The following is a 27190-nucleotide window of genomic DNA, read 5'->3' as shown; positions in this document are numbered from 1 at the left end:
CCTGAATGTTTTCTCAACACCAAAAAAAAAAAAAAAAGTGATCCTGTGATGTGATGATCCTATTGGCTATCACTCTGGTGGTTATTTTGTTACAGTATATGAGTGTATCAGGTTAACACACTGTACGAGTTAAACTTCCATCATGCTATATAGCAACTGTATCTCAGTGAAGCCTAGAAGGAAAAGAAAAAAATGCAGGTCACAGTGGGACTAAACATTTGCAAAGTCATTGTCAGACAAATGCGTCTGAAAATATAATGAACATCCACAACTTAATAACAGAGACACAACCCAATAAAATGCAGGCAGGAGAAATGAACAGGTAATTCACAGAAGCGTACGTACAAATGGCCAATGAGCACATCATCATCCATCATCACAGAAATGCAAAGGGAAACTGCAGTGCGATACAGTGTACACCCACCAGGAGGGCTACAGACCTACGACACCACTACTGGAACTCTCCTGTGTTGCTGGCGAGAGTGGAAACCATATGACCACTTGAGAAAGAGACCTGGGAGTTTCTAGCATGTCCCCAGCAGGTTTATTCACAGTAGCCCCATACTGGGAGCAGCCCAAGTGTCCACCAGCTGGGAGAATGGATAAACAGACTGTGGTTTATGCACACGGAGACACCAAAAAAAAGAGAATTTCTGATACACACAAGCATGACTGAGTCTCAAAAACATCATGCTGAGAGAAAGAGGCCTCATCAGAGAGCATGCACCTCATGATTCTATTTCCAGGAAGTTCTAGAACAGGTCAGACTCATGAAGTGATAAACATGCATTATGGCTGCCCCTGGGGGGTGGCAGTGGGGTTGGGGTTGACTGCAAAGAGGCAGAAGAGAATATTCTGGGGGGTGATGGTTTTGTTCTGTATCTTGATAGTTCAGTTGCATTTGTCAGAACTTCTTAATTGGTACACTTAAGATTTAAGCATTTCACTATACATTTTATCGCCATGGAGCGCCATCGATAAATACATAATAAACTCCGGCTAACAGCATGCACGCTGAAGTAGGTGGTAAAGGAGGGCGCCCATGTTTACGACTCCCTTAGAAATATATCACAAAGGGCGCCTGGGTGGTTCAGTGGGTTAAAGCCTCTGCCTTCGGCTCAGGTCATAATCCCAGGGTCCTGGGATGGAGCCCCGCATGGGGCTCTCTGCTCAGCAGGAAGCCTGCTTCACTTCCTCTCTCTCTGCCTGCCTCTCTACCTACTTGTGACCTTTGTCTGTCAAATAAATAAGTAAAATCTTAAACAAAAAAAAAGAAAAAGAAATACATCACAAGCTATGCTGAATTGACGGATGGAGAGACGGCTGGTTAAGTAATGGTACAAATACGCAAAATGGGGGCTATGCAATTGGGGGTGGGCTGGTAAATGGGTGTTCACTGTTCGCTGAACAACCCTTACAACTTCTCTGCATGTTTGAAACTTTTCACAATAAAATATTGGGGGGGGGGTGGTGAATACGAAGTGATAAGAAAGGACAGAGCATAGCACCCAGTCTCCACACCAGCTCTGAATCAGAGGACCACAATACGATTTGCAGGGAAACACTGGGGTCCCCACTTCCAAGGCCGCCTCCAGGTTTGGCTCAGTGTGTAAGGAACCTGCAGTCACAGCCCCATCCTCAACATAAGCCCCTGGGCCTCCGTAGCAAAAAGCCGAAGCCCATCCTAGGGTTTTATGCCCAAAGAGGCATCCAGAAAGCCTGTGTGTGTGTGTGTGTGTGTGTGTGTGTGTGGAGTGGATTGACGGCCAACCCACTTCAACCGTTTTGAGTCATTTCATCCAGCTGCGAAGAAAATAGGGGTGTGGACGTGGATGAGGGGTCCCCCAGGTAATCAATTCTAAGCCCAATCCCATGTGACTACGCCTGTATTCAGCTCCAGGTGACGGAAGATACAAATGGGGTTTCAGATCAAGAGCGTGATCTTCCACTGTAACTGTGATTTACCGGACGCTTGTGTGTGCATTTCACGTGATCTCATTTGGTCCTTGCACCCTCCTGTGGGGCAGGTTTACCATCCTGGTTTCGTGACTGAGGTCATGGAGGCTCGGAGAGCATGCGTAATGTGTCTGAGAAGCCCCAGCTGGAGCTGGGATGCCAAGAAGCCTCTTTTCCAGAAAGCCCTCTTCCCCCTCCCTCTCCCCTCCCTGGACCAGGAGACACAGGTACAGCCCGTATGTGTCTAAGACGCTTTTTTTATTTTTTAAAGAATTTATTTATTTATCTGACAGACAGAGATCACAAGTAGGCAGAGAGAGAGGCAGAGAGAGAGGGAGGGGGAAGCAGGCTTCCTGCTGAGCAGAGAGCCGGATGTGGGGCTCAATCCCAGGAGCCCGAGATCCAGACCTGAGCCGAAGGCAGAGGCTTTAACCCACTGAGCCACCCAGGCGCACCTAAGATGCTTTCTGACCAGGCAGAATTGGGCTTTGGGGGACAAGGTGGAATTTCATTCCCTGAGGGCAAGAGGCCCATTACAGCCCGCAGCGTGCTTTCCCTCTTGCTCGAGGTGTTGGGGTGTCGGACACCAGCTGTTTCTACCGGTAGGTTTCAGTGACTCAGCACCAGACCAGCAGTGCCCTGCAACCCTTGGCCTCCGTCGGTCTCCACCTCCCTGAGCACCACCCCACGGAGTCTCGAGCAGGGACAGCTCAGGAAGGGGTGGGAGCTCGTTCCCGAAGGGTTTGGCTTTGCAACTCTGCCACAGATTGCTAGGTCAGGGGGAGGAGGGGAAGTGTTCAGAGGCTCGAAACTGGGAAAAGTGAGTGTCTCACTCATCTTAATATGCAAGCCGCCCCGGATCCCAAAGGGCTCCATTCCATCCACCATGACGGGGATACGGACCCTCCTACGCGGTCATTTTCCACGGGGCTCAACCCCAGCCCCCGGCAGCTGACTCATTCATGAAGGTATAGGGTCAGAGGTTAAAAAAAAGGAAGAAAGAAAAATTCATGAACATCAGGCTTCGTGACTTACCAGTGCTTTTTAGGGGTGATCTTTCGAGAGAAACATATCCATGTAAAGATCAAATTCGTCATTCACTTACAAAAACAAGAAAAAGAAAAAAAAAAACCAGAATCCTATGAAAATTCCTTTAATTTTCATCTTTCGGAAATACATGTTTCATTTTTTATTTCCATGATACAAAAAATGTTCAGTATCTAACAATGATCTCTATAAAGCAGACCTACGGACAATAGATCCGTGAAATTCTGTCGCTGTTGGGATCGGTGTCAACAGAGGAAGGGCTGGTACGCATCTTCTGTGGTTTCAAGCACACGCACACGCACATGTGCCACTTCACCCCCAGACACACACACACACACAGAGGATGAGCAGGCTGAGATGCGGGGAAGGGAGCGCAGCACTACACGTAAAAACAGAAGATAACTTTTCGTACTCATACAGTCCACCGTGAGAAACTCACATCTTGGGGAAAAGGACTCTAAATAAATACGGCCCGAAGGCCAAAGGCAGAGGTGATGCTCCCCTACAGGTGGACAGCGGGAGACTGTTTCCTTCTGGAAACAGTGGCTTGAGCGCTCCGTATTTTCCGGCAGATGCGAGTGGGCTCTCCATCCATCGGGAGGTGAGACGAGCCGCCGGCCAGGGAGGCCCCTGCATCCAAAGAGAGCCCCGTGGAGCGGGGAGGACTTCAACCCCAAACTCATGACCACAGCGCCCGAGAATGTCAGCGTTTTGCCTGGTTCACAGCCGGCGTTTCCTGCCCGGTGAATTCTGAAACACGCGAATGTTCGTGGCGGGAAGGGCTTCACGCAAGCGACAAAGGATCGACGGGTGAAAGTGCACATTCCTGACAGCCTACGACCGCGCTGAGAGGCAGCAGACACTTTACATTAAAAGGGAAGAGAAGAGACACGGCCACAAAAATAAAAACTGGGTTTGTTTGTTTGTTTTCTAGGACGCATACTTGGTTTCCAACCCCTCCCATACCATGTTTTATTAAATTAAATACAGTATGGCTTCCGAATGTGCTGGCTGGTTTCGCCTCAGCCACGGCCCCAGCGGTGTGTTTCCCTCTGGCCTCGGTTACCACGTGTCGGGGACTTCGAAGAGCTTGGCAGGGCTGTTGGGGATGTTTCCTGGGGGCGGGAGGTGGACAAAACAAAACGCGGTGAGCACGGAGAGGACGGCACCCAGGGGACCGAGCGACCAGCAAGGAGCAGAGTGCCACGGCCGAGGGCCAGGCCGGGCAGAGCACGCCCACAGATGGACTCTGCCCACAGGCGGCAGCGCCCAGCGGGCCCCACGGAAATGTCCCACGAGGGATGTCCCCACGATGTCTCCCTGCTTGGATGCCTCCGTTTACTTCCTGGGGGTTAAAATGTGGATGTGCTCCTATGTCTCAGGCGGGGGGGGGGATATCCCGTACTGTCCCCTAGCTACCACACTGGGCACCCAGTTCATTTCATTTTTTTTTTTTAATTAAGAAAGCTCTATGCCCAACGTGGGTCTTGAACTCATGACCCCAAGATCAAGAGTCACATGCTCCACTGACTGAGCCAGCCATCTGTCCCTCGGTTTGTTTAATCCTCATAAAAGCCCAGCGCAGTTTGGGGCACCTAAAGGGGTACAGTCGGTTAAGCATCCAACTCTTAGTTTCTGCTCAAGTTGTGATCTCAGGGTCATGATATCAAGTCCCATATCGGGCTCCGTGCTCAGCACAGAGTCTGCCTCAGATTCTCTCTTCCTGTCCCCTGCCCCTCCTGCTTGTGTGTGCATGCGCTCTCTCTCTCTCAAATTAATAAATTAATTAAAAGAAAAAAACCCGGCACAGTGGTATCACTATCTGCATTTTACAGATGCAAGAACAGGCTCAGAGAGGCCAGATGCGGTGACCAGTGTCACACAGCCAGCGCGAGGCTGAGGGGGACGGGATCCTTCCACCGCAGCCGGAGCCCTGCTGCATCCCGGGGCTCCAGGTTTCTCTGTGCTGGGTGCTCTGTACCAGCACCCAGAAGAGAAACCCAAGGGGCTGGTGGTTTTTTCAGAGAAGCTGACCAGTGGGGGGGGGTTCAGAATCCCCCCAAAGGGGCCCAAGAAGAAGCGTGCAGCCGTTTCAGAATTCAGCAACACCGGCTAAGTGCTGACGGGTCTCTTCGGTGACAAACAGTTTCACCCGGAAGCTGGAAACGCTTCTGCTCCGTTCACGCCGCTCCCTGTGTCAGCAGCGGCACAGTCGGGTCAGGGCCTGGACCAGCCGTGTCCGGAGCTGAGCACAGGGGAATTAAGTCAGGGAAGAGAGTGGCCACGATGGAAGGCGTGACAGCCCAGGCGCTCCTGCACGGGTGGCGACGTGCGTTACTTTTTACTTAAGCAGGGTTGGCCAGGAAAATCGGCAAAGCTAACCCCAGCTGCTCACACTCCAAGATTCCAAAAGGGGGGAGAGGGTTTGGCTGCTGCCTAAAATGGTAACTTTTAAAACTGGGGGAGGTGCAAGGTTCTGCAGAGTAGGAAATCACTCAGTCCAGAGTGGCCACCTCAATGGCAGGAATGTCTAAAGATAACTGGGTCTGAACACACAAAATAACACAGGATTTCAGCCAACATGAGAATTCCCAAGGGTGATCATGGACTGAGATGAAGTCCAGACGGAGAGGACGAGGAGACTGGGGAAGGGACACTTGGGAGGCTTCTGTCCCGCGTCATACCGCTTTGTTGGCACTCCCAGCAAAGACTGAGATGGCTCCTGGGAAATGAAGAGGGACACAAGATGCTCCCATGTGACAGACTCCCAGGATCCAGTTAGGTTATTAAAGAACGAACACTCAGACACTCCCCTCTGCAGAGCAAGTAAATCCTGCAGATGGGCCGGGAAGAGACATCACAGGCCTGACCTTCTCAATCACACACATTCATACAATACCTGATTGCTGGGGGGGGGGGGGGGGGGAACCCCCAAAAGGGCATTTTTATAATTTACATATCAGAGAAACATCCCAGCAGCCAATTAGCTGTTTTATAGGCTTTTTTTTTTTTTTTTTTTTTTTTTTTTAAAGATTTATTTATTTATTTGAGAGGAAGAGAGAAAGACAGCATGACTGGAGGGGGAATTAGGGCAGAGGCAGAAGCAGACTCCCCGCTGAGCACAGATGTAGGGCTCGATCCCAGGACCCCGGGATCATGACCTGAGCCAAAGGCAGATGCCCAACCGACTGAGCCACCCAGGTGCCCCACCAATAGCCATTTTAAAGCTAACAGCCATAATGCTGAGTGCGGGGAAGTGAAACAGATTCAAACTAGCTGTGAGGGAACTCAAACGAACAAAAAAGCTAAACGGCTGAGAGCACGTGCACTGTCATACTTATGGCAGCACCTACTGTCCACTAGATGGGACGGTGTGCAGGCGTGGCGGCACTCCAGCAGACGCACAGGAAGGGACTCGGTGAAGATCAGGTGAGAAATAGTGGAATGTGCAGAAGCTTTGGATAAGCAAGCCAGGCTCGGCCATTTGACTGGCTGTACGGCTTTGAACAACGTTCCCCGGCTCATCTCTCAGCGGCACCAAGTACTACTTCCTGTTGCTCATGCCTGTGGTGGTATGGCCGAGTCCCTGGCACACAGAAAGTTTGTTGTGGATGTCAGGTCCCTTCCTGTTAGCAGTAAGGTGGCCCAACACTGAACACGGTTGTTCTCCAGGAAGCTGACAGCCTGTTATCAAGATGATCCTGGTTTTCATTACCTAAATTGTGCAGCTGCTGAGCAACAATGTGTCCAGAGGAACCGGAATGTTAAGAACCATCTAAAGGAGACTCAGACCAGAGGAAGCTGGAGGTCACTGCTGGTGTTCTTTCTAGCACTTTCCAGAAAGGGAGTGCTGTAGACTGAAGGGTCAGTCTCAAAGCTGGTGGATAAGGAGCTAGGTCAGTGTTCTAGGGAGCTTGAGGGAAAAGAATTATTCTGGAACAATTTTTCTTTTTAAACAAATATTTGAGGACGTCTCCTTCCTGTCAGGATGGATCTCAATGCGTACTTTGGACCATATGTGAAAATTACCTCAAAATGGACTGCACATCTCACTGTAAAATCTAAAACTTCTAGAAGAAAACACAGGAGAAAATCTCTGTAAATCTGGAGTCAAGCAAAGATTTCTTAGATGTGATGCAAGGCCATAATCTGAAAAATGATAAACTGGATTTCAGTAAAATTTTAAACTTCTACTATTTCGAAGTTACTATTAAGAAAGTGAAAAGAAGGGACGCCTGGGTGGCTCAGTGGGTTAGGCCGCTGCCTTCGGCTCGGGTCATGATCCCGGGGTCCTGGGATCAAGTCCCGCATCAGGCTCCTTGCTCAGCGGGGGGCCTGCTTCTCTCTCCGCCTCTGCCTGCCTCTCTGCCTGCTTGTGTGCTCTCTCTCTCTCTTCCTCTCTGACAAATAAATAAATAAATAAATCAAATCTTTTATTAAAAAAAAAAAGAAAGTGAAAAGAAAAGCAGAGTCTGGAAGAATGTGCAAAACACCCAAAAGGACTTGTATCCAGAATATGCAAAGAACTCTCAAAACTCACGGAGAAGAAAACAAACAACCCGATGAAAAAAATGGACAAAAGATTCAAAAAGACATTCCGCCAAAGAAGAGATTTGGATGGGAAATAATCACACAAAGGATGCTTAGCGTCATTAGTCATTAGGGAAACTCAAGTCAAAGCCCTATGAGACACCACTACAGGCCCAATGGAATGGCTAAAAGGGACCACTGGTACCAACACTGGTAAAGGTGCAGAGCCACCGGAAGCCTTGCCGGCCAACGGCGAGAATGCACCACAGCATGGCCATCTTCGAAAACACTGAGCCCGTTTCTTAGAAGGGGAAACATGCACTTGCCATGTGACCCAGCAATTCCACTCTTTGGTATTTACCCCAAAGAAACAAAAACTTAGTTCCTACAAAAACCTGTTAGCAAATGCTTACAGCAGCTTGATTCTTAGTTGCTAAAAAGTGGTAACAACCTAAATGCCAACCGGCAAAATGGATAAAGAGTGATAAATCCATAAAACAGAACACTACTCAGCAGTAAGAAGGAACTGGTACTGAAATAGCAAAACGAATTCTCAAATGTATGAAGAAAGAAGCACAACAGTGGTTGCCAGGACCTAGGGGGAGGGAGGAGAGATGGGGTATGAGAGAATCTTCTGGAATGATACAAATATTCTCTCTCTTGATCATAATGATGGTTATATGGCTGTACACATTTGCAAAAACTCATCAAACTGGGCACCCAAAAGCGACGACCTCCTGTAAGTAAACTGTATCTTTTTTTTTTTTAAGTAAACTGTATCTTAATAAAGCTGACCCTGCAAAGATACTAGGAATGTTGCTTGAAGAGCCAACAAAATTTTACTATAAAATATTATGCTGATCATAAAAATCTGACCAGGAGTTTTTTTAAATGGAGGAAGAACAGGATACCAAACTGATTATGAAGTATGACGTCCATGATGTATGAAAATGACAAGGAGACTAAAAACACTTGTTAATGGATTATCAGCCAACCGTGGGGTTTGATTTTCTTCTGTTTTTCTGCATTTTATAGGTTTTCAAAGTGAGCATGTTATCTTTATTAACAAAACGACAAAAAAAGTAAAAAGTGGTCAACACGAAAGGTGACTGTTTGGGCTTCTTTACCTTTCTTCTGTCCAGAGCTGAAAGGGAGAGATTCTGTGAGGGAAGACATTTCTGCCCTCAGGTGAATCCAGAACAGCATCTCAAACACTGGAAATCTGCCATTGTAACATTTTCTGGAGTGGAAATCTGTAGTGAGAAAGATCCTGGGGGAGCTACACAGATGTATTTAACTGGGAGATGCTCCAGAGGGCCTGGTGAAGAGGCGGTTTCCCACACCAAGGCGGCAGAGCTTCCCGGGGTGGAGGGCTGCCGGGGGAACAAGGACTGAGCAGCAGACTGGCCCACCACACAGCAGAGGCCACACGGAGGCTGTCAGCCACATTTTAATTGAGGGCTTCGAAAGTTCTTTGGCTACACTTCCTGAGCCCGGACGGTCGGCAACTGCAGACTGCTGCTCAGGTCCTAAATTTTCATACTGTAACCTTAAGGATGGAAGCTTGAAAAGTTCAACGGATTACTCAAGACTCCAATGGTACTCCTGGTTCTTGGCAAACATTTTAAGCTCTGCTATGTTGTGTTTTCAGTGTAAGGAGGAAAAGACTTGCAGCAGCCTCTCTAGGACATGACACAAAAAAATCACCAGGAACCGTAGGCATCTTGGGCACTTTCCTGCCAAAGCTAACAGGGAGTGAGAGAACTCTGGCTACTGGACCGTCTGACGATATTTTGAGATTGGGCAGTCTGGTCAGCGATAGGACGCTGAAACACAATTCACTCATCAGCAAGAATGAGCGTGCTACGGATGTCCATCCAATAAACCCTGTCTGGGGAACATCTCCTAGGGGTACTTCAGTGCAGCCCGAATGGTACAGAGAACTCTGGTTCTTTACCTACGAGCTGAGAACGTACCTTGAATTCCCCCGAGGAAAAGTAGATAGCGCCCACCAATTTAGCCAATCCTACTAAATAGAAAAGCAATGGTCTCATGTTCTATGTTTGTAGCCTGGACACTGGACAGAAACAACACTTAGGAGAAAAATATTTGCTAAGTACATAATATGTACATAGTAAACTCCGAAAGAGAAGGGTCACTTGGGTCCCATGACTTCATCACGAGCAAGTCCAAGTTGGCAACTGTTTCCTGCTCTTGACCGGCTGCCAGAAATGCCATCTTTATGTAAAGAGTCCTCCACTTCTTCCAAGTTTGGATCAATTTCACATACTGCACAGTGGTACAACGTGGGGATTCTAGATCAGACCGCCCTCCCCAGTGCCCCCAGTACCAGTTATACTGGACTTTGCAAGTCCGAATTCTTTGGACCTGTTTCCTCTCCAGAAACTGGAAATACTGGTATCTATTCTTGACTGGGTTTTTATAAGGAATAGACAGTAAAGGAGGCTCCTGGCACAATGCCTGTTACAGGATATAAACTCAAGGAACAGTCATTCCTTTTGCAACTTAAGTCACTCTGCTAGCTGCGAAGGGGTCTAGGACTGAGCTCTTAATGCATCTTCGATATTAAAATGTATAACTAAGACAGATGACACTGTTATGTGTGGGATTTACTGAGCACCAGCTGTCCCTGGACTGCTACAATACACAATATTCTACGGTCCTACTTTTTGCGACTTCCTCCTGGGAAAACAGGAACCTCCCTCCCAGGTCAAACAGTGCCTTTTATATTTCTCATGCCTCCGCCGACCCAACACACCTTCGTGAATCACCTGCGGCCCTGTCAAGAGACTCTGGCCAGGAGGAGAGCTCAGACAGGACGCCTGAGAACCTGTCTCTGCAGGTCAGACTTTCCCACGCCTTACCAAACTGTCCCACCCCGTTGCTGCCAACACCCCAACTGGGGCGTCACAGCTCCTGGAACCCTCTGAACCCTTGAGTGCTTAATACAGACCCTACATAGGTCCAGACCTTTGTATTCTCACTCACTACAGGACCTTATGACAGTCCACGAGCAGTCAAAACTGGTCAACGCCACAGGCTCAGAGCCCGGTTACCTCACCCGACATCCTGCCAGGAATATTAGCGCTAAATGCTTACAATAATACAGCCAAGAAGGACCTGTGAAACTTCTAGCTTTGCGCTGCTGCAAGGCCTCACCCAGTGAATGGTGCTCCAGAAGCCCCATCGGCTCAATTCTCTGATTCAATTAAAAGCTGTCAAGATGTTTCTCTCTTTCTCTTTTAGCGGGACTGACAAAGAAGTATAAAATCATTTTTTTTTTCTTTTTTAGCTCAAATCTTGAGGCCGTGACAGCTTTACTGTCAATGGGAGGAAAATAAAAACCTATTTTAATGACAGTATTATACATTCAAAACCCCAAATAACTCACAGAAAGTTTTCACTTAGAATGATGAAAGTTATAAAAGGAGCTAATCTATTCAGGTAGTCTATTATTAGGTATTTTAATGTTAATACCTGTAAGATTATGCTGAGATAGAGGAGGGGGGAAATACCTGTCATCTTGGGCCTGAGCTCTAACAGATAAGCTGAAAAACTCAGAAGAGACTGAGATAGGAAGGGAAGGAAGACAAGAGAGGACCCCACCCCCTAGCACACTAGCTGGGAACTCTGAAAGTCATGCCGACATTGAGCGTGAAGGCTGGCTGAGCAGACACTGCCGTGGTGGTAAGAAGGTTATCACAGGTGAAGACTAAGGGTGTTACAGAATAAAACCTTCTCCGGAGCTCCATTTAGAGAACGGAAGGGAGGCAAGTCAAGGAGAACACTGGGATTCAAGGAGGCAGCAGAAAGAAACAGTCCGGGCTTCAAGCAAGAAGTTTGAGTTTTCAGTTAAAGTTAAGCCTCAGCGTGATGTATAAAAGCATATGCAATATTTTTGCTGCCTTTTTGGTTTCACTAGTATCAATGAGATTCAGAAAACTCCCTGCCGTCAGATCAGGCCACATGTAAAAGGAAGAATTAATTTGAAACATAGTGAATTCTTAGCTTGGGTATGAATCAAGTTCCGTGGCTTTCCTACACCTTCCTTTGATCTGACTGGTGGTTCTGCTCGCCGGGGAGACCAGCATGATGCGAGATAAAGGAGAGGGGACCTCCAGGCTGGGTCAGCAGCCCTCTTATCCCCAGCAGACAGGCAGTGGTGGAACCATGCAGGAGAACACCTGCTCTCTTGCAGGACAGACTGAAGGACTCTGTGACCTTGGGCAAGTCACGTTACCCTTCAGGCCTGCAATCTCTTAACTGTGAAACAGACCTTGAGGACCACCTCAGAACTTTAAAGGAAAGAACTTCCACCCAGTGTGAAATGCCGCCCCAGGCCCTGAGCAAGGAGCAGTCAGCGAAGGCTGTAATTGTTGTCCCTGAGACAGCTGTGCGACTCAGTAGGTGACCACCGGATCTCCCAAGCAGGGAACTGGCCTGGCTGACCAGCGAGACCCTCCCTCATGTCGCAGTCCAGCAGTATAGAGGGCCTGTGCACAGGGGGCTGAGTTCGGTCATGGGCCATCTCCCCCCGCGCCATGGCATCTGGGTGATGAAGAGAGTGTGGGATTTGGCCTCGGGCAGGTCCAGACTTACCTTCTGGTGCTAGCTATATGAACCTATGCGTGTTTCTAAACATCTCTGAGCCAGACACCTGTGTGCCTAAGACAGGATGGTAATCCCCTACATCAGGGCTTTTGTGAGAAGGGAAGGCTCCCAATACAGCTCTCTGCACATACTAGGCTCTCAACACGGGGTAGCTTCTGGTTTCCTTTGCTCCTTATGTAATTCTGCGTATGAGAGAGAAATCCAGGCTGCCTGGCAAAGTTTTGCTGGGAATGGTGAAAACGCTGCCACTGAAAATAACATGTGTAGGAGGAGGGCTCTGTGCAAATTTAAATGCACATTTAAGATACTAAGGCTACTTACACACATCAGCAAAACCTCTAAACCATGGAGGAAAGGGAGAGCATTACCAAAACGGAGTAACCATCTTTAACTGAGAAGGCCCCTGCCAACCCCTCCTCTATCAAGAGACAGGGCTTTTTAGGGATTCCTTAAATTAAATGGATCCTAAAAAGCATCTGGTCCCGTGGAAAACTACAGCAGTCCCCCTCATCTGCAGGGGACACAGTCCAAAACACGCAGTGTGTGCCTGAAACGTCCGGTAGTACCAGCCCCCACAGACTCCATGTTATTTCCTGTACATCCACAGCTGTGACAAGGCTGAATTTATAAATGGGGCACAGTAAGAGATTAACAAGAGCTAATAACCAGAGAGAACAATGACAACAAATGTACTGTCATAAAAGTTGTGTGAACTGGTTTCTCTCAAAAAATCTTACTGTCCTGGACTCACCCTTCTTCTTGTGCTGATGTGAGATGATAAAGTGTCCTTGTGAGAAGACAAGGCATGGTGATCTAGCCTTAGGCTACCAGTGACCTTCTGGTGATATGTATGACAGAAGGATCCCCTGCTTTCAGACTGCGGCTGACTCTGGGAAACCGTGGATAAGGGGGTGGTGGGAGGAGGGGGGGATTACTGGACATGGGCTTTGCCACCAACCGAAGCCCCACCATCATTTCTCCCCCCAAACTATGAGTTTCTAGAGCATTAAAGAGTACACAACTCCAGAACTCTACTGAGATCTTCTACAAACCTGCTGGTGAAAGGTCCTTCTTCATTCTTTTTAATTTCTTGGCCTTTTTCCTTCCCTCGGAGACGGGTTCTGCACAGGACTCTGCCTGGTCGAGCTCAGCGTCAGAAATCTCCCCTGATACTCTGGCCTCCAAGTCAGCTTCTGCTGGGCTGGGACTCAGACTTCTCTTTTCTACTGTGCCGGTGGCTGTAAGACTGAAACACACACAGTGGAATGACATGAAAGGTGTTGAGAGTAACAGAAACACTAGCCTATAGAATGTCTTCGCACTCTGAAGCCTGTTACCACTTAACTAGCAGCCAACAACACGGGCGGCTGCCACCTGTACGTGACAGTTAAAGACCTAACTGTTAAAGACCTTAAAGAACCAAAGTCTGAAGGTTTCCCGTGGCGACAAGCTTATTCAGAAGCAAGTTCTGTGTTATGTTTATGCAGAGATATAAACGAATCTGAGTTCTTTTAGCACTTCCAAGAACGAAATTTTTTTAAAAGATTTTATTTATTTGAGAGAGAGAGAGAGCATTAGCTGGGGAGGGAGGGGCAGAGGGAGAAGCTGACAGCCCGCCGAGCAGGGAGCCCGATGGGAGGCTCCATCCCAGGACACTGAGATCATGACCCGAGCTGAAGGCAGAGGCTTAACCCACTGCGCCACCCAGGCGCCCCTCGAAGCACCAAATTTTAAAGAAAATTCCTGGTTTGGGGCGCCTGGGTGGCTCAGTGGGTTGGGCCGCTGCCTTCAGCTCAGGTCATGATCTCAGGGTCCTGGGATCGAGTCCCGCATCGGGCTCTCTGCTCGGCGGGGAGCCTGCTTCCCTTCCTCTCTCTCTCTGCCTGCCTCTCCATCTACTTGTGATGTCTCTCTGTCAAATAAATAAATAAAATCTTTAAAAAAAAAAAAAAAGAAAACAAAAAGAAAATTCCTGGTTTCTGTTTTTGTGGAGCTACTACAGCAGAAGAGCAGACTAGAAGAGTAGAGCTGCCATAATAAAAGAAGAGTTCTTGGTGGTACCGCAGCGGAAGACGGCACCGTCACCCTCACCACTGCCTAACGCACACACAGCGCAACAGACGAGTGCGTGAGCCTGTCAGCGATCACGTTGCTCGTCATCGGAATACACTGACAGGGCGTGGCCCACCTTCACAGAGTTCTCGTCTATTCCAAAACGGTGACTTGTCAAATTTATAATTAAACCCGGCTTCGCTTTGAAAGCTTCATAGGATGTGACATGTTGAATTAAATCCAATTACATGTCCTGATTTTTCCTTGAGGAAAAGTATGTTCCCCGAAATAGAACTTGATGAGAACAGAGACCACATGGCCAATGTGAGTCCTGTCTCCTCTAAATGGGTCTTATAAATAGATTTTTTATGATGGCCCCCAAGTTATGAGAAACATCTAAAAATCAAGTCATTCCACCTAAGGGAGGCCATTCGAGTACAGAGAGGGGGCAGGAAGGGGGCGATCGAGGGAAAGTGCGTATACCCCTGTTTAAGCCTCTTCTAAGGAAGTGAATACTTAAAATGTTACATATAAAAACAACTCTGGCTTCCCAGTCATCCCAATTCCTCCATTTGGTCCTGCACTCACATCTCTGCTTTTTGTACCTGCTCACTCATGTGAAGAAAAAGAATAAACTGTTTTCCTGATGGTTCTTAAAAGCCACAGGAGGCAGAACACACGGACTCTTACAACTGGCTGGTCTGCCCTCCACCTGTCCTCTTCTCCACATATATCATACATACTTCTCTGAAACATCTCTTTCATTGAGGGGACACAAGGAAAAGGGGGGAATAAGTAATATTTTGGGGGCATTATTAAAAATGCATATGAAAGTTTACTGTTTAAAAACTGATACTACCTTCAAAAAGTTTTCTTTTTAAAAACATTTTATTGGGGCGCCTGGGTGGCTCAGTGGGTTAAAGCCTCTGCCTTTGGCTCAGGTCATGATCTCAGGGTCCTGGGATTGAGCCCCGCATCGGGCTCTCTGCTTGGTGGGGAGCCTGCTTCCTCCTCCCTCTTTCTCTCTCTGCCTGACTCTCTGCCTACCTGTGATCTCTGTCTGTCAAATAAATAAATAAAATCTTTAAAAAAATTTAAAAAAATCATTTTATTTATTTGGGGGGGACAGAGGGAGAGGGAGAGGGAGAGAGAGAATCTCAAGCAGACACAGGGCTCCCTCTCATGACTCTGAGCCAAAATCAAGAGCTGGGACACTTAACAGACGGAGCAACCCAGGCACCCTACCCTTAAAACAGTCCTCTTAAAGACAAAAATAATTTTGGCTGGTTTCTGAAAATCTGGAAAATTCAAAAAGTGTAAGAAAATAATAAGGACCCACTGTTCCACCACAAAAGGGGAACAGCCCTAAAAATTCCTCTGTGTTGTAAATCCTGGAGCCTGGTAGCCTCTGAGATGTAAATGTTTAATGAAAACTCAGTTGGGACTTTGAGAAAGACAAGGTCCAGAAATAGCCCCAACTGCATATAGAAATCTAGTGTACAATGAAGGTCGTATCTCACATTACTGGGACAAAGATGAACTTTAAAGAAATAGTGTCGGGATAACTGGAAAAGGATAAATTAGACCCCAAATTCCTCACTTGGTACAAAAGCGTAAACACCAAACAGATTGGATATCTACATGCCCAAAATGAAACTCTATGGTACAACAAAAAAACATGGGTGAATTCCTCCAAAATCTGAGTGTACAAAAAGGCTTTCTCACTATGGCTTGTAATCCAGACACAGTAAAAAAAAAAAACAAAAAAAAAACAACAACCAAAAAAGTACCAATTTGATCTCCTAAACATTTTTTTTTGCACGGCAGTCAGTAAGATGAGCCAAGTCACAAGACGAATGAGAAACCAGGGAAAAGTATCTGTAGCGTAGATCACAGATAAAAGGTTAATGTCCCTGATACACAAATAACTCTCAAACCGGAGAGAGTCAGGGCAAAGCCATGAACTCACTGTTAGAGAGAGGAGTGTGGCCACATCTAACAAAACCGGGTATTTATCTACCCTTTGAGCCCGCAGTCACACTTCTCGGAACATGAAAGACACAGGTCCACCAATGAAAATATACATACGCACAGGTAATTCACTGCAGCTTTCTCTGAAATTACAAAATATCGCCAAGCCAAAATAAAATGCCTAAATGTCAAGGTATCGGAAATTGGTTAAATAAACTGTGATACGTACAATCAGGGAAGTACTGAGCCGTTGTAAGAGAGAATGGAGATCTCAAAGAGCAGACAGGGAATGATTTCTAGTAAAAAAACAAACAAATAAACCCACAAAAAAACAAGGTGGGAAAAAAGCAAAGTGCAAAAGAGCCATTTATAAACCCAGTATTTGACACCTTCAGTAAGAAAGGGGGAAGAACTCAAATCCTGAGGCCTTCAGGGGTTTGCTTCTGTTGCTGAATGAGTGAAGCCAATTCTGAAAATACCGAGATGTGTTTCAGTACCGAGCAAAAGCCGTAAACACGCGGATGTTGGAAGCCAGACACACCAATACTGGGGTGTGGGAAGAAAAGGAAGAACCCTGTGGAGATGAAATGAAATGGGAGACAGGGTTAGACTCATGATTTTAACATAAATAAGTTAAGTATGTGTATATGTGTGCACTCATGTTTGGGGGACGTATGTGTGTGTATCCAAGCATTACCACCGAAAGGGTGTAGAAGCAAAGAAACCTCAGTAGCAGTGAGCACATCTGGTGTCCACATCTTAGTTTCTAATACCGTACTTCAAAAAAAAAAAAAACAAAAAAAACAAAAAAAAAAAAACCCACCAAAACCCAGGGCTTCCAGAAGAACTGGCTGATTCCACAGGTGGGGTTATTGGAGGCCTGAGATGAGACTGGAACATCTTGCGATATGAGAAAGCAGGAAAGTGCTGAAGATGTGGGGAGGCGTGTTACAAGGACGGAGGCCCAGCTGGGAAGGGCTCTCACCGGCCAGGTATCAGAGAGCCCAAGTAAGAGGCAGTTAACAGGTCCTGAACTCCTGAAGAAATAGGAATCCATGTGTTTATATAACACAGGACACAAAGGGAGGGAGAGAGGGAGGAAGAAGGAAGAGCTCTTACAGCGGGATACTGACTAGGAACCAGTAATGGGGAAGAGAAACAGAGCTGGCAGATGACCCCTCTGTAACCCTCCCATGAAGGATGGTTGAGGCAAACACGCCGGCAGCCGCTCCACATGGGGGGTGTTCTGGTGGAGAGGAGGATATCTGCATGGTCTGGAAGCGTCTCCCCACACACAGGGCCTGCACTGCAGTCAGGACTGTGGAACTGAAATGTCACCATGAAGAAACATCAGACAAACCCAAACGGAAGATATCTTACTGAAAAAGAGCAGTCAGGGAGGGGTTGGTGTTCCTCAACAATGTCACCGTCCTAAGAGACTAAAGGGATATGAAAACTGGATGCAACACATTATGACAGACTGGGCCTTATAATGGGGGGGGCAGTGATGCAGATAATACGAGATCAGATACTAAAATGTGGATATGAGCAGTAGAGCATCGTATCAATGGTAAATTACTACGTTTGGTCACTGTACTACAGGTGTATAAGGAAATACTCTTACTTAGTGGACCGAGGGACAAAGGACCATGATTATTTAACTCCCTTTCAGGTATGTTGGGGGGCAGGGAGAGAAAAAGAGAGGGAGTGGGGTGCCTGGGCGGCTCAGCTGGTTGAGCGCCCGACTCTCGGTTTTGACTCGGGTCCTGATCTCAGGGTCTCTGCGATGGAGCCCTGAGTCTGGGCACTCAGCAGGGAATCTGCTTGAGATTCTCTCTCTCCCTCTCTGTCTCCGCCCCCACCTCCCTCTCTAGAAAGAAAGAAAAAGACAGAGAAAAAGGAAGGGAGGGAGGGAGGGAGGAAGGAAGGAAGGAAGGAAAAAATGAAAAGAGGGAGGAAGCGTGATATGGAGTGTGTGTACACAGATGAGGGGAGGCAGGAAGAGAGAGCACATGCACGAAAGCAAAAAATAACGTGTTAACAACAGAAAGCATTTTTATACATTTTCCCAATTAATTTACAACATATTTCCTAGATCCTAATTGGTAGTTTCCGCTCTCAAATAAGAATCCCCTGCTTCTAGGAAGGTCTGTTGTTTACCGGATGTCCTGCCTGTGAAAGCCCTCAGATGTGTGTAAAACAAATACATTTCATATGTTTAGCTATGTATATAAATGTAATATTCACGTCAACATAAAATTTTCTCAACTATCATTCCCTTAATAAAAATAAAAGCTGTGACTATACCCCGTGTAATTTACCTAAAGCAGTTTTGGATCAAAACCCATTTTTATTATATATGGAAAACCAGATACATGTAGTGGCTTTAAATATTTTACTATTTGTACATTTTTCACAGTATGGCTGCGTGTGTATGTGCGTCTATGTATGGACACTCCTGACACACGCACGCTGATAAGATACTCCTCTATAGACTGATTTTATTTTTTTTAACATTTTATCTTTTTGCATCATGGTAAGCATACTCTTTAATCCCCAACCCTTACCTGACCCACCCTCCCACCCATCTCCTCCCTGTACCATCAGCTTGTTCTCTACAGTAAAGAGTCAGTTTCTTGGTTTGTCTCTCTCTCTCTTCCACAGACTGATGTCAAAGGGCAAAATGAAAATCAGGCAAAACGACCTCCCATTCGTCTGAGCTCGTTTTGCAAGCGGAGTTCTTTTTATTCTTTTTTTTTTTTTTTTAAGATTTTATTTATTTATTTGACAGATCACAAGTAGGCAGAGAGGCAGGCAGAGAGAGAGGAGGAAGCAGGCTCCCTGCTGAGCAGAGAGCCCGACGCAGGGCTTGATCCCAGCACCCTGGGATCACCACCTGAGCCAAAGCCAGAGGCTTTCACACACTGAGCCACCCAGGAGCGCCTGCAAGTGGAGTTCTAATGCACAAAGTGAGCTACTTTATAATTAATATGAAATGTACATTTAAATCCACTGAAGATGTGGTAATTAATTAAAAAATAAAATGTTAGAGACGCAACTTGGTGTGTCAAAACTGAACATTAGACCTTGATCAGTATTTATACAGGGCAGTGCAAATGATAAACCATGCCGGTCACAATGACTAGGAGGTCAAATGCAGAATTTTGCTACAAGCATAAGGTACTGAAAATGCAGCCAATGCAAATCAAATTCTTCTAGGGTGACTATCTCCATTAACTTCTTCCTTTCAGTAGGAAAAAAAAAAAAAAAACGGTTGCTAAGGGGTAGATATTTACAAGTTCCTGCAAACACCTTTCCCTGTAAAACCACAAAAATCTGGCTGCCCCATGAAGTTTCCCCCTCTTTCTTTTAAATGAGGGCATTCTTTACATGCAATGACATTTGTTCAATTTCTGGAATTGTATACAACCATGTAAACACCGGAACAGTCAAGACACTTTAAGAAGATTCCTTGTGCCACTGTGCACTGAATTCTCTTGCCAGCAAACACGGGTCTGCTACTATATTCTGCCTCTTCTAGAAAGTTCACACAAATGAAATCGTACAGTATTTAATCCTCCGTGTTTGCCTCTTTTACTTCACACGATGCCCTGAGAACCAGCCACGCAGCTGGAGGTCCTGGTATTTTACCCCCATCACTGAGTTGTCGTATTTCCCAGTACGGCTATACCATGATTCATTTATTCGTTTACCAGTTGACGGACATTTGGGCTGCTTCCAATATTCTGCTATGATCAATAATAACACTATGAACGTCTGTGTAAAGGCTTTTCTGAGTTTTATGTTATTTATTTTTAAAGATTTTATTTATTTATTGGACACAGAAAGAGAGATCGCAAGTAGGCAGAGAGGCAGGCAGAGAGAGGGGGGAAGCAGGCTCCCCACTGAGCAGAGAGCCCGATGCGGGGCTTGAACCCAGGACACTGAGATCATGACCTGAGCTGAAGGCAGAGGCTTAACTCACTGAGCCACCCAGGTGCCCCAAGAGTTTTTTTTTTTTAAATCATGGTAAAATACACATCACAGAAAACCTGCCATGTCAACCACTTCAAGCACGCAGCTCAGTGCTGTTAAGTATACTTACAACGTTGTGCAACCACCATCACTCTCCATTTCCAGAACCCTCTTCATCTTGCGAAACTGAAACCCTGTACCCATTAAACAGTAACTCCCCATTCTTCCTTCCCCCCAGCCCCTGGCAACCACCATTCTTTCTGCCTCTTTGATTCTTACTCGTAGAAGTGGAACCACAGAGTATTGTCTCTTTGTGACTGGCTTATTTCATTTAGCACGACGTCAAGCAAGGTTCATTCATGTTGAAACAGGTGTCAGAAACGCCTTCCCTTTTAAGGCTGAATAATATTTCATCGTGCGGATATACCACATTTTGCTCATCCATTCACCTGGCAGTGGAGACCTACCAGGCTTCCAGACTTTAGCTGTGAAAAATACTAATAGGAACAGGGTGTGCAAACAGCTCTCCAAGACCCTGCTTTCCATTCCTTTGGGTGTATGCCAAGAAGTGGAATTGCTGGATCACATGGTAAGTTTGCTTTTAGTTTTTGAGGAAGACTCCTGCTATTTTCACAGCAACATTCCCACAAAGAGCCTACGAGGCTCCCATTTCTCCACATCCTCGTTAACACTTGTTCTATTCTGGGTTTTTGACGGTAGCAAAACTAATGGGTATAAGGTGTTATCTCGTTGTGGTTTTGATATGCATTCCCCAGTGATCAGTGATGTTAAGAATCTTTTCATGAGTTTATCGGCCATTCATCTATCTTCTTTAGAGATACATCTAATGCAAGTTCTTTGCCCATTTTTGAATTGGGTTGGTTTTTGTTGTTTCTTTTGAGTTTTAGTTCCTCATACATTCTAGATAGTTATCCCTTATCAGATACAGAAGTTCATTTTGTATATGGTGTGAGGTAAGGGTCCAACTTCATTCTTTTGTGTGTGGATATTCCGTTTACCCAACACCGTTTACTGAAAAGACTGTCCTTTCCCCATTGCACGGTTTTGGCATTCTTATTGAAAATGATCTGACAGTTCATGTGAAGGTTTATTTCTGGGTTCTCTATTCTATTCCATCCACTCTATGTCTGTCTTTATGTCAATAACACACTGTTTTGGTTACTGTAGTTTTAAAGTAAGTTTTAAATCAGCAAGTGTTATTAGTCCTCCTAATCTGTTTTTTTTTTTTTTAAGATTTTATTTATTTATTTGACACAGAGAGAGAGATCACAAGTAGGCAGAGAGGCAGGCAGGAGAGGGAGAGGGGGAAGCAGGCTTCCTGTTGAGCAGAGTCCGATGTGGGGCTTGATCCCAGGACCCTGAGATCATGACCTGAGCTGAAGGCAGAGGCTTAACTCACTGAGCCACCCAGGTGCCCCCCAAATCTGTTCTTTTTCAAGATTGTTTTAGCCATCTAGGATTCCTTGGGAATCCATATGAATTTTAGGATGGATTTTTCTATGTCTGCAAAAAAAATGTCACTGGGATTTTGACAGGAATTGCAGTGAATACATAGATCACTTTGGTCAGCCCTGTAATCTTGATAATATCAGGTTTTCAAATTCATGAACATGGGGTATGGGGTATCTTTTCATTGATGTAGATCTTCTTTCATTTCTTTCAGCAATGATTTGTAGATGGTAGGAAAGAGCTCTCTCCATCTTTCTCTTCTTACAAGGGTACTAATCCCAACATGAGGCCCCCATCCTCATGACCCCACCTAATTTTGACTACCTCCTAAAGATCCCATCTCCTAATTCCATCAAATTGGGGATTAGGGATTCAATATAAGAATTTGGGGGTGTGGGTGCACTGTAGCACAAGGCCACTAATATTTTTTTTCTATTTTTTCTTCTAGAAATGTTATAGTTCTAATTGTTACATTTAAGTCTACAAGTCATTTCAAGTTCATTATGTATATGGTGTGACTTAAGGGTAGAAGTTCAATTTTTGCATACCACTATGCAATTGTTTCAGGTTTTATTTTTTTTTGAATTATTTATTTATTTTTCCCCCCAGAATTATTTACTGACAAAACTAACTTCTCCTGCACTTTTGTCAGGAATTTTTAAAATTTCCAAATTCCTGAAAGTTACTGATCTTCAAAATTTGAGACCAAGAAATCAGAATTCCTGAATTGTAAATTATTCTGCATTTTTCAGAGCACTTGACTTCATGTTTTTAAATAATGAGTTATAATCATAAACAATCATGGGGCGCCAGGGTGGCTCAGAGGGTTAAAGCCTCTGCCTTCGGCTCAGGTCATGATCCCAGAGTCCTGGGATCGAGCCCCGCATCGGGCTCTCTCCTTGGTGGGGAGCCTGCTTCCTCCTCTCTCTCTCTCTGTCTGCCTCTCTGCCTACTTGTGATCTCTCTCTGTCGAATGAATAAATAAAATCTTAAAAAAAAAACCAAACAAACAATCAATCACTTTCTTGTGACAGGATTATATTTAAAGTTTCAGGGATTAGTTCTGTAAAATATGATATGATAAGTGTATGGTTATTATTATGAATCATACACTACAACAAAATTATGTATTTCAATAACATGCAAAAATAATCTCTACTTAATATAGGCATTTGGTAAAAGAAAACATTAAAAGAATAAAAAGAATAAAACATCAGCACTGAATTACTGCCCGAAAAACATCATTTAAAAATTGTAAGATGGGGCACCTGGGTGGCTCAGTGGGTTAAAGCGTCTACCTTCAGCTCAGGTCATGATCTCAGGGTCCTGGGATCGAGTCCCACATTGGGACTTTATTTTAAAAAATAAAAATAAATAAAAATTGGAAGAGGTCACAAATATTTAAAAGCTTTTTTTTTTTTAAGATTTTATTTATTTATTTGACAGACAGAGACCACAAGTAGGCAGAGAGGCAGGCAGAGAGAGAGGGGGAGGCAGGCTCCCTGCTGAGCAGAGAGCCCGATGCGGGGCTCGTTCCCAGGACCCTGGGATCATGACCTGAGCTGAAGGCAAAGGCTTAACCCAATGAGCCACCCAGGCGCCCCTAAAAGCTTTTTTTAAAAAAGATTTTATTTATTTAACAGACAGAGATCACAAGTAGGCAGAGAGCCAGGCAGAGAGAGAGAAGGGGAAGCTGACTCCCTGCTGAGCGGAGAGCCCAATGCAGGGCTCAATCCCAGGACCCTGAGATCATGACCTGAGCCTAAGGCAGGGCTTTAACCCACTGAGCCACCCAGGTGCCCCTTAAAAGTTATTCTTAAGTGAGATTTTAAAACATACAAGTATTAATTGCTTGGATTAAGTATTAATATTTGTCATAAGACAAATATTCCAGATGTAGAGAAGTTTCTTTCATGTTGTGCTAATGTTGGTCATATGGTTCTGAGTGTGTCCAAAGCAAATACAAGTTGGGTGTTAGACTACATATGGCTCCATATATACTCATTTCCTCTTTGAGGGATGAACATATTTTGTCTACTTGCCCTTGGTTTTGGTTTGGCTGTAAAAATGGTACTGCTTGTCCTAATTCAGATCTCAGATGAGCTGATTTCACATCAAAGTGTTCCACGATCCTTGTTTACAGCCTGCCTTTGCATTTCTTCTGTGAAAGTAATTACAAAGAACTATAGCCTTAGAGCAAATATCCAAACACTAAAACACCACTGGATTCTATTAAGATAACGTAATATCTGGGTATCCTAGCAAGGTCAACAGCACTATTATTACACAGAAACATGTTTCAGAACTGCCAATTTAAAGACTGCCCCCCAAACTTAGTATTTCTTGGAATGAGATTCGCCGGATTTTCATAAAGTACTAATATGTGTGAAGTCATTACTAAATTTGTGTTTACAAAAATGACCCATTGGGATTGGCAGGCAGGGCTACAAACATATATACTTAACAACACGCCAGCAGCAAACAAGAATGACAGATCTGGTCGTGGCCCCTTCTCTCCCATACCCTCTGTCCTGCTGACTGTAACCTCTGACACCGATTCCGCTCTTCCTTTCAACTTCATGTCAGTGGGTTCCTTTGAACTGGCAATACCTATGTTGGTGGTTAAACTTGAACAGCCACAGATTTTCTTTCCCTTTATCCTGATTTCTGGACGGATTTTTTTCTCACATTTTGGAGTGACATAAAGGTCCCTAGAAATGTCAGGAAGGGATTCCTGCATGGGAAAGCTGCTGGAAATCAAGGATCACTAATGTGTGGTTGTGCTTTGGGGCACTCAATCCTATTTTGTTATCTGCTTATCTTTCCTGTGCCGACACCACACTGTTATTATACCTGTAGCTTTATAGTATGTCTTAAAGACAGAGGCTAAGTCCTTCTGTCCGCTGGAGGGTTCACCCTGCTGGATAAAAGAGCCACCTTTCATTTTAAACATTTTTTAAGATTTTATTCACTTATTTGACAGACAGAGATCACAAGCAGGCGGAGAGGCAGGCAGAGAGAGAGGGGGAAGCAGTCTCCCTGCTGAGCAGAGAGCCCGATGGGGGCTCCATCCCAGGACCCCAGAATCATAACCTGAGCTGAAGGCAGAGGCTTTAACTCATTGAGCCACCCCAGCCACCCAGGCACCCCAGCCACCTTTCATTTTAAAGAGTCGCCCAGTTTAGAAAATTCTCGTGTTTGATACTTCGAGATGACCATTCTAAGCGGCATGTGGGCTTTTATTCCCATTTTACAGGCAAGGTACCTCACCCTCAGAGTAAGTGACTTGTTCCCAGTCAAGTAGCTGGTTGGGTAGACCTGAGACAGTCTTCCAGGTCCGGGTTCTTGGCACTGCTTCACGGCCTCTCCAACACCCAGCCCCATGTTCCAGGACCAGTTCTTCCTGTGAGGTCTTATCTCAAAAGAGCCCCTCCGAAGGGCTTTCCCAGGCCCCCTGCAGAGACCAAGCATCCCTGATTCTCCAGCGCTTATCCCTCTATCCTGTTTTGTTTTCCTCCTATGACTCATCTCTGTCTGTACTTCTTATTCACTTCTTATTTATTCTCTTCCTGCCACTAGAATGTTCGGCAAGAACAGGATCTCACACTTCTTAGGGGCACGGGGCTTCTCAGGACCGGGCCAGGGGCCAGGCAAGTCAGTCAGATCTCTGCAGTCAAGGTTTGTAGAGTGGATGGAATAGATGAAATCAGTGAATGCTTCCACCCCAAGAGCAATAAGGCAAATGACGAACACCAAACTGCTTATTTCCTCCTGAATTATATGTGATATTAACATGGTTTACATCCTAGTATACAGTCAACTTCCCCGCATCCCTACTAGATAAAGCTATGGGAAAGTAGGAATGCCCCTCTGTGTAAACTACCTCACAAAGCAAAATGAACTGGAAAAATCTGGGGAAGTGGGAGCTAGAAAATGCATTTTTACTGTTTTCCCAAACTCGCACACTGAATTCAAATTCCATGAGCATGACTGTTCTTTGTTTGTGGGCATGATCTGGGTAGATTAGGGGAGGATGTTCGAGAGCCTATGCTCGATTCAGAAGGCAAGGCCTTGGAGATGGCCGATGAGCTGTGACTTTCATGTCTACCAAAGAATTTGAATTGAAAAGCAAAAATAGGATCAAATAAGGTATGCCTGTATGACAGCTACCTGGGAATAAAGGGTATCTCTTGTGGAATGAGAGTCAGGGGAAGAGTAGGGTAAGAGAAGTCATGAGTATGTTGTATAAGACTGTGGCTCAGTCCTAGGTATAAAGTTTATTTTTAAATAGGAGATCGGCCTAAATATTAAAAGAAAAATTTGTTTCTGGGTTACAAAAAAATCAATGGCACTCGACTAGAACTTTTTACCAGAACCCAATTTGAATCCGGCTAGATGATCCCCTATTGCTAACTCACGTGAATACAGGACAGCAAAGATTAATGGATGGTAAACATGAGAGAAATTAATACTAATTCCTAAATAAGGAACCTATACTCAACACAGAATTAGTTGAAGCTGAATTCAGAACATCTGAAATTTTCGGAGGCTAGGATGAAATTTACTTTTGCACTAAAATTTACTTTTGTCCCTGATGGAACGGATTTACTAAGCAAATCAGTAATGTAATAAAAACAAAACAACCCCTCCCACAGCAAAAGCCCAACTATTTCAGAAAATAAACTGCTTTTAAAAACTTTCCAGGAAGTTAAACACGACCAGTTGGACACACATATTTATCTGTAGAGGGATATAAATAACTTGACAAAGGCACAGAGAATAGGAGAGGCGGCATCAGAGGGCAGGATGTCAGCTCACTTTGAAGACACGCTTTGGAGACGACAAGTAGAAAGAAGAGTGCCAAAGGACCTTGCACAGAGGAGGAAACAGAAACCTAAGTGTTGTGTAAAAGTCTGATTCACCCAATAGAGCCCTGCAAAGTCTCAGCAAATAATAGGCACCAGATTCCTGAAACAAGTAGGTGATAAGCACTGGGGCTACGTTAACAGGAGGAAGGGCTACACTAGGGTCCCCACACCCAACCTTGGGAAGCCAGGGGACCAGCATTCCTCCAGGCCAGCAGCAGCTGGACAGGAGGTTTATTCTGTGGAGAAACGGACCCTCTCACAGAGGGGCCAAGTCCAACAGTGAAGAGTAGGCTGAGTAGGGGAGTAAGAAGTAATGAACGAGGGAAGCAGCATATCCTACATACTGAGAATTGAGGCCTCCAGCTTCCTTTTGCCAATCAGTACCCAAAGCACCAGCAGTCAGGCTTACGTTCCCCAAGCTGCAAGTCAGAAAATCAATGTCTAAAAAACCTTGAATTCTTACAACTAATACCACACTTAATGCAGAATGTTTTTGTCCTAAGATAAGGAATAAGGCACATATGCTGGCTCTCGCTATTTCTACTTAATACTGTACTAGAAGCCCTAGCCACGGCAGTAAGACAAGAGAAAGAAATAAAATTTATATGGTCCACTGGACAGTGAGAAATACAGTTGCCTTTACTTGCAGCATATGTGATTATCTAAGCAGAAAGTACCAAATAGCTTAT

At 45.4% G+C, this 27190-nt stretch overlaps 1 protein-coding gene across 2 annotated transcripts in view; it reads right to left on the bottom strand.

Moving 5' to 3' along the window:
- Window positions 1-3111: 3111 nt before the first annotated feature.
- Window positions 3112-27190, bottom strand: part of LOC111156119 (poly(A)-specific ribonuclease) — a 158265-nt gene continuing 134186 nt past the window's right edge. For both annotated transcript variants that reach the window (XM_022516750.1, XM_022516751.1), the window contains 2 exons: window positions 13218-13411; window positions 3112-4118 (listed from right to left, as the gene is read on the bottom strand). In XM_022516750.1, coding sequence (XP_022372458.1) covers window positions 4066-4118; window positions 13218-13411 — 247 coding nt within the window. In that variant the 3' untranslated portion in view covers window positions 3112-4065. The remainder of the gene's footprint in view (window positions 4119-13217; window positions 13412-27190) is intronic.

This window comes from Enhydra lutris, unplaced genomic scaffold (genome assembly GCF_002288905.1).
Source record: "Enhydra lutris kenyoni isolate GAN:26980312 unplaced genomic scaffold, ASM228890v2 scaffoldscaffold45, whole genome shotgun sequence".
Lineage (NCBI taxonomy): Eukaryota > Metazoa > Chordata > Mammalia > Carnivora > Mustelidae > Enhydra > Enhydra lutris.
This window is presented reverse-complemented; position numbering and strand designations above follow the sequence as displayed.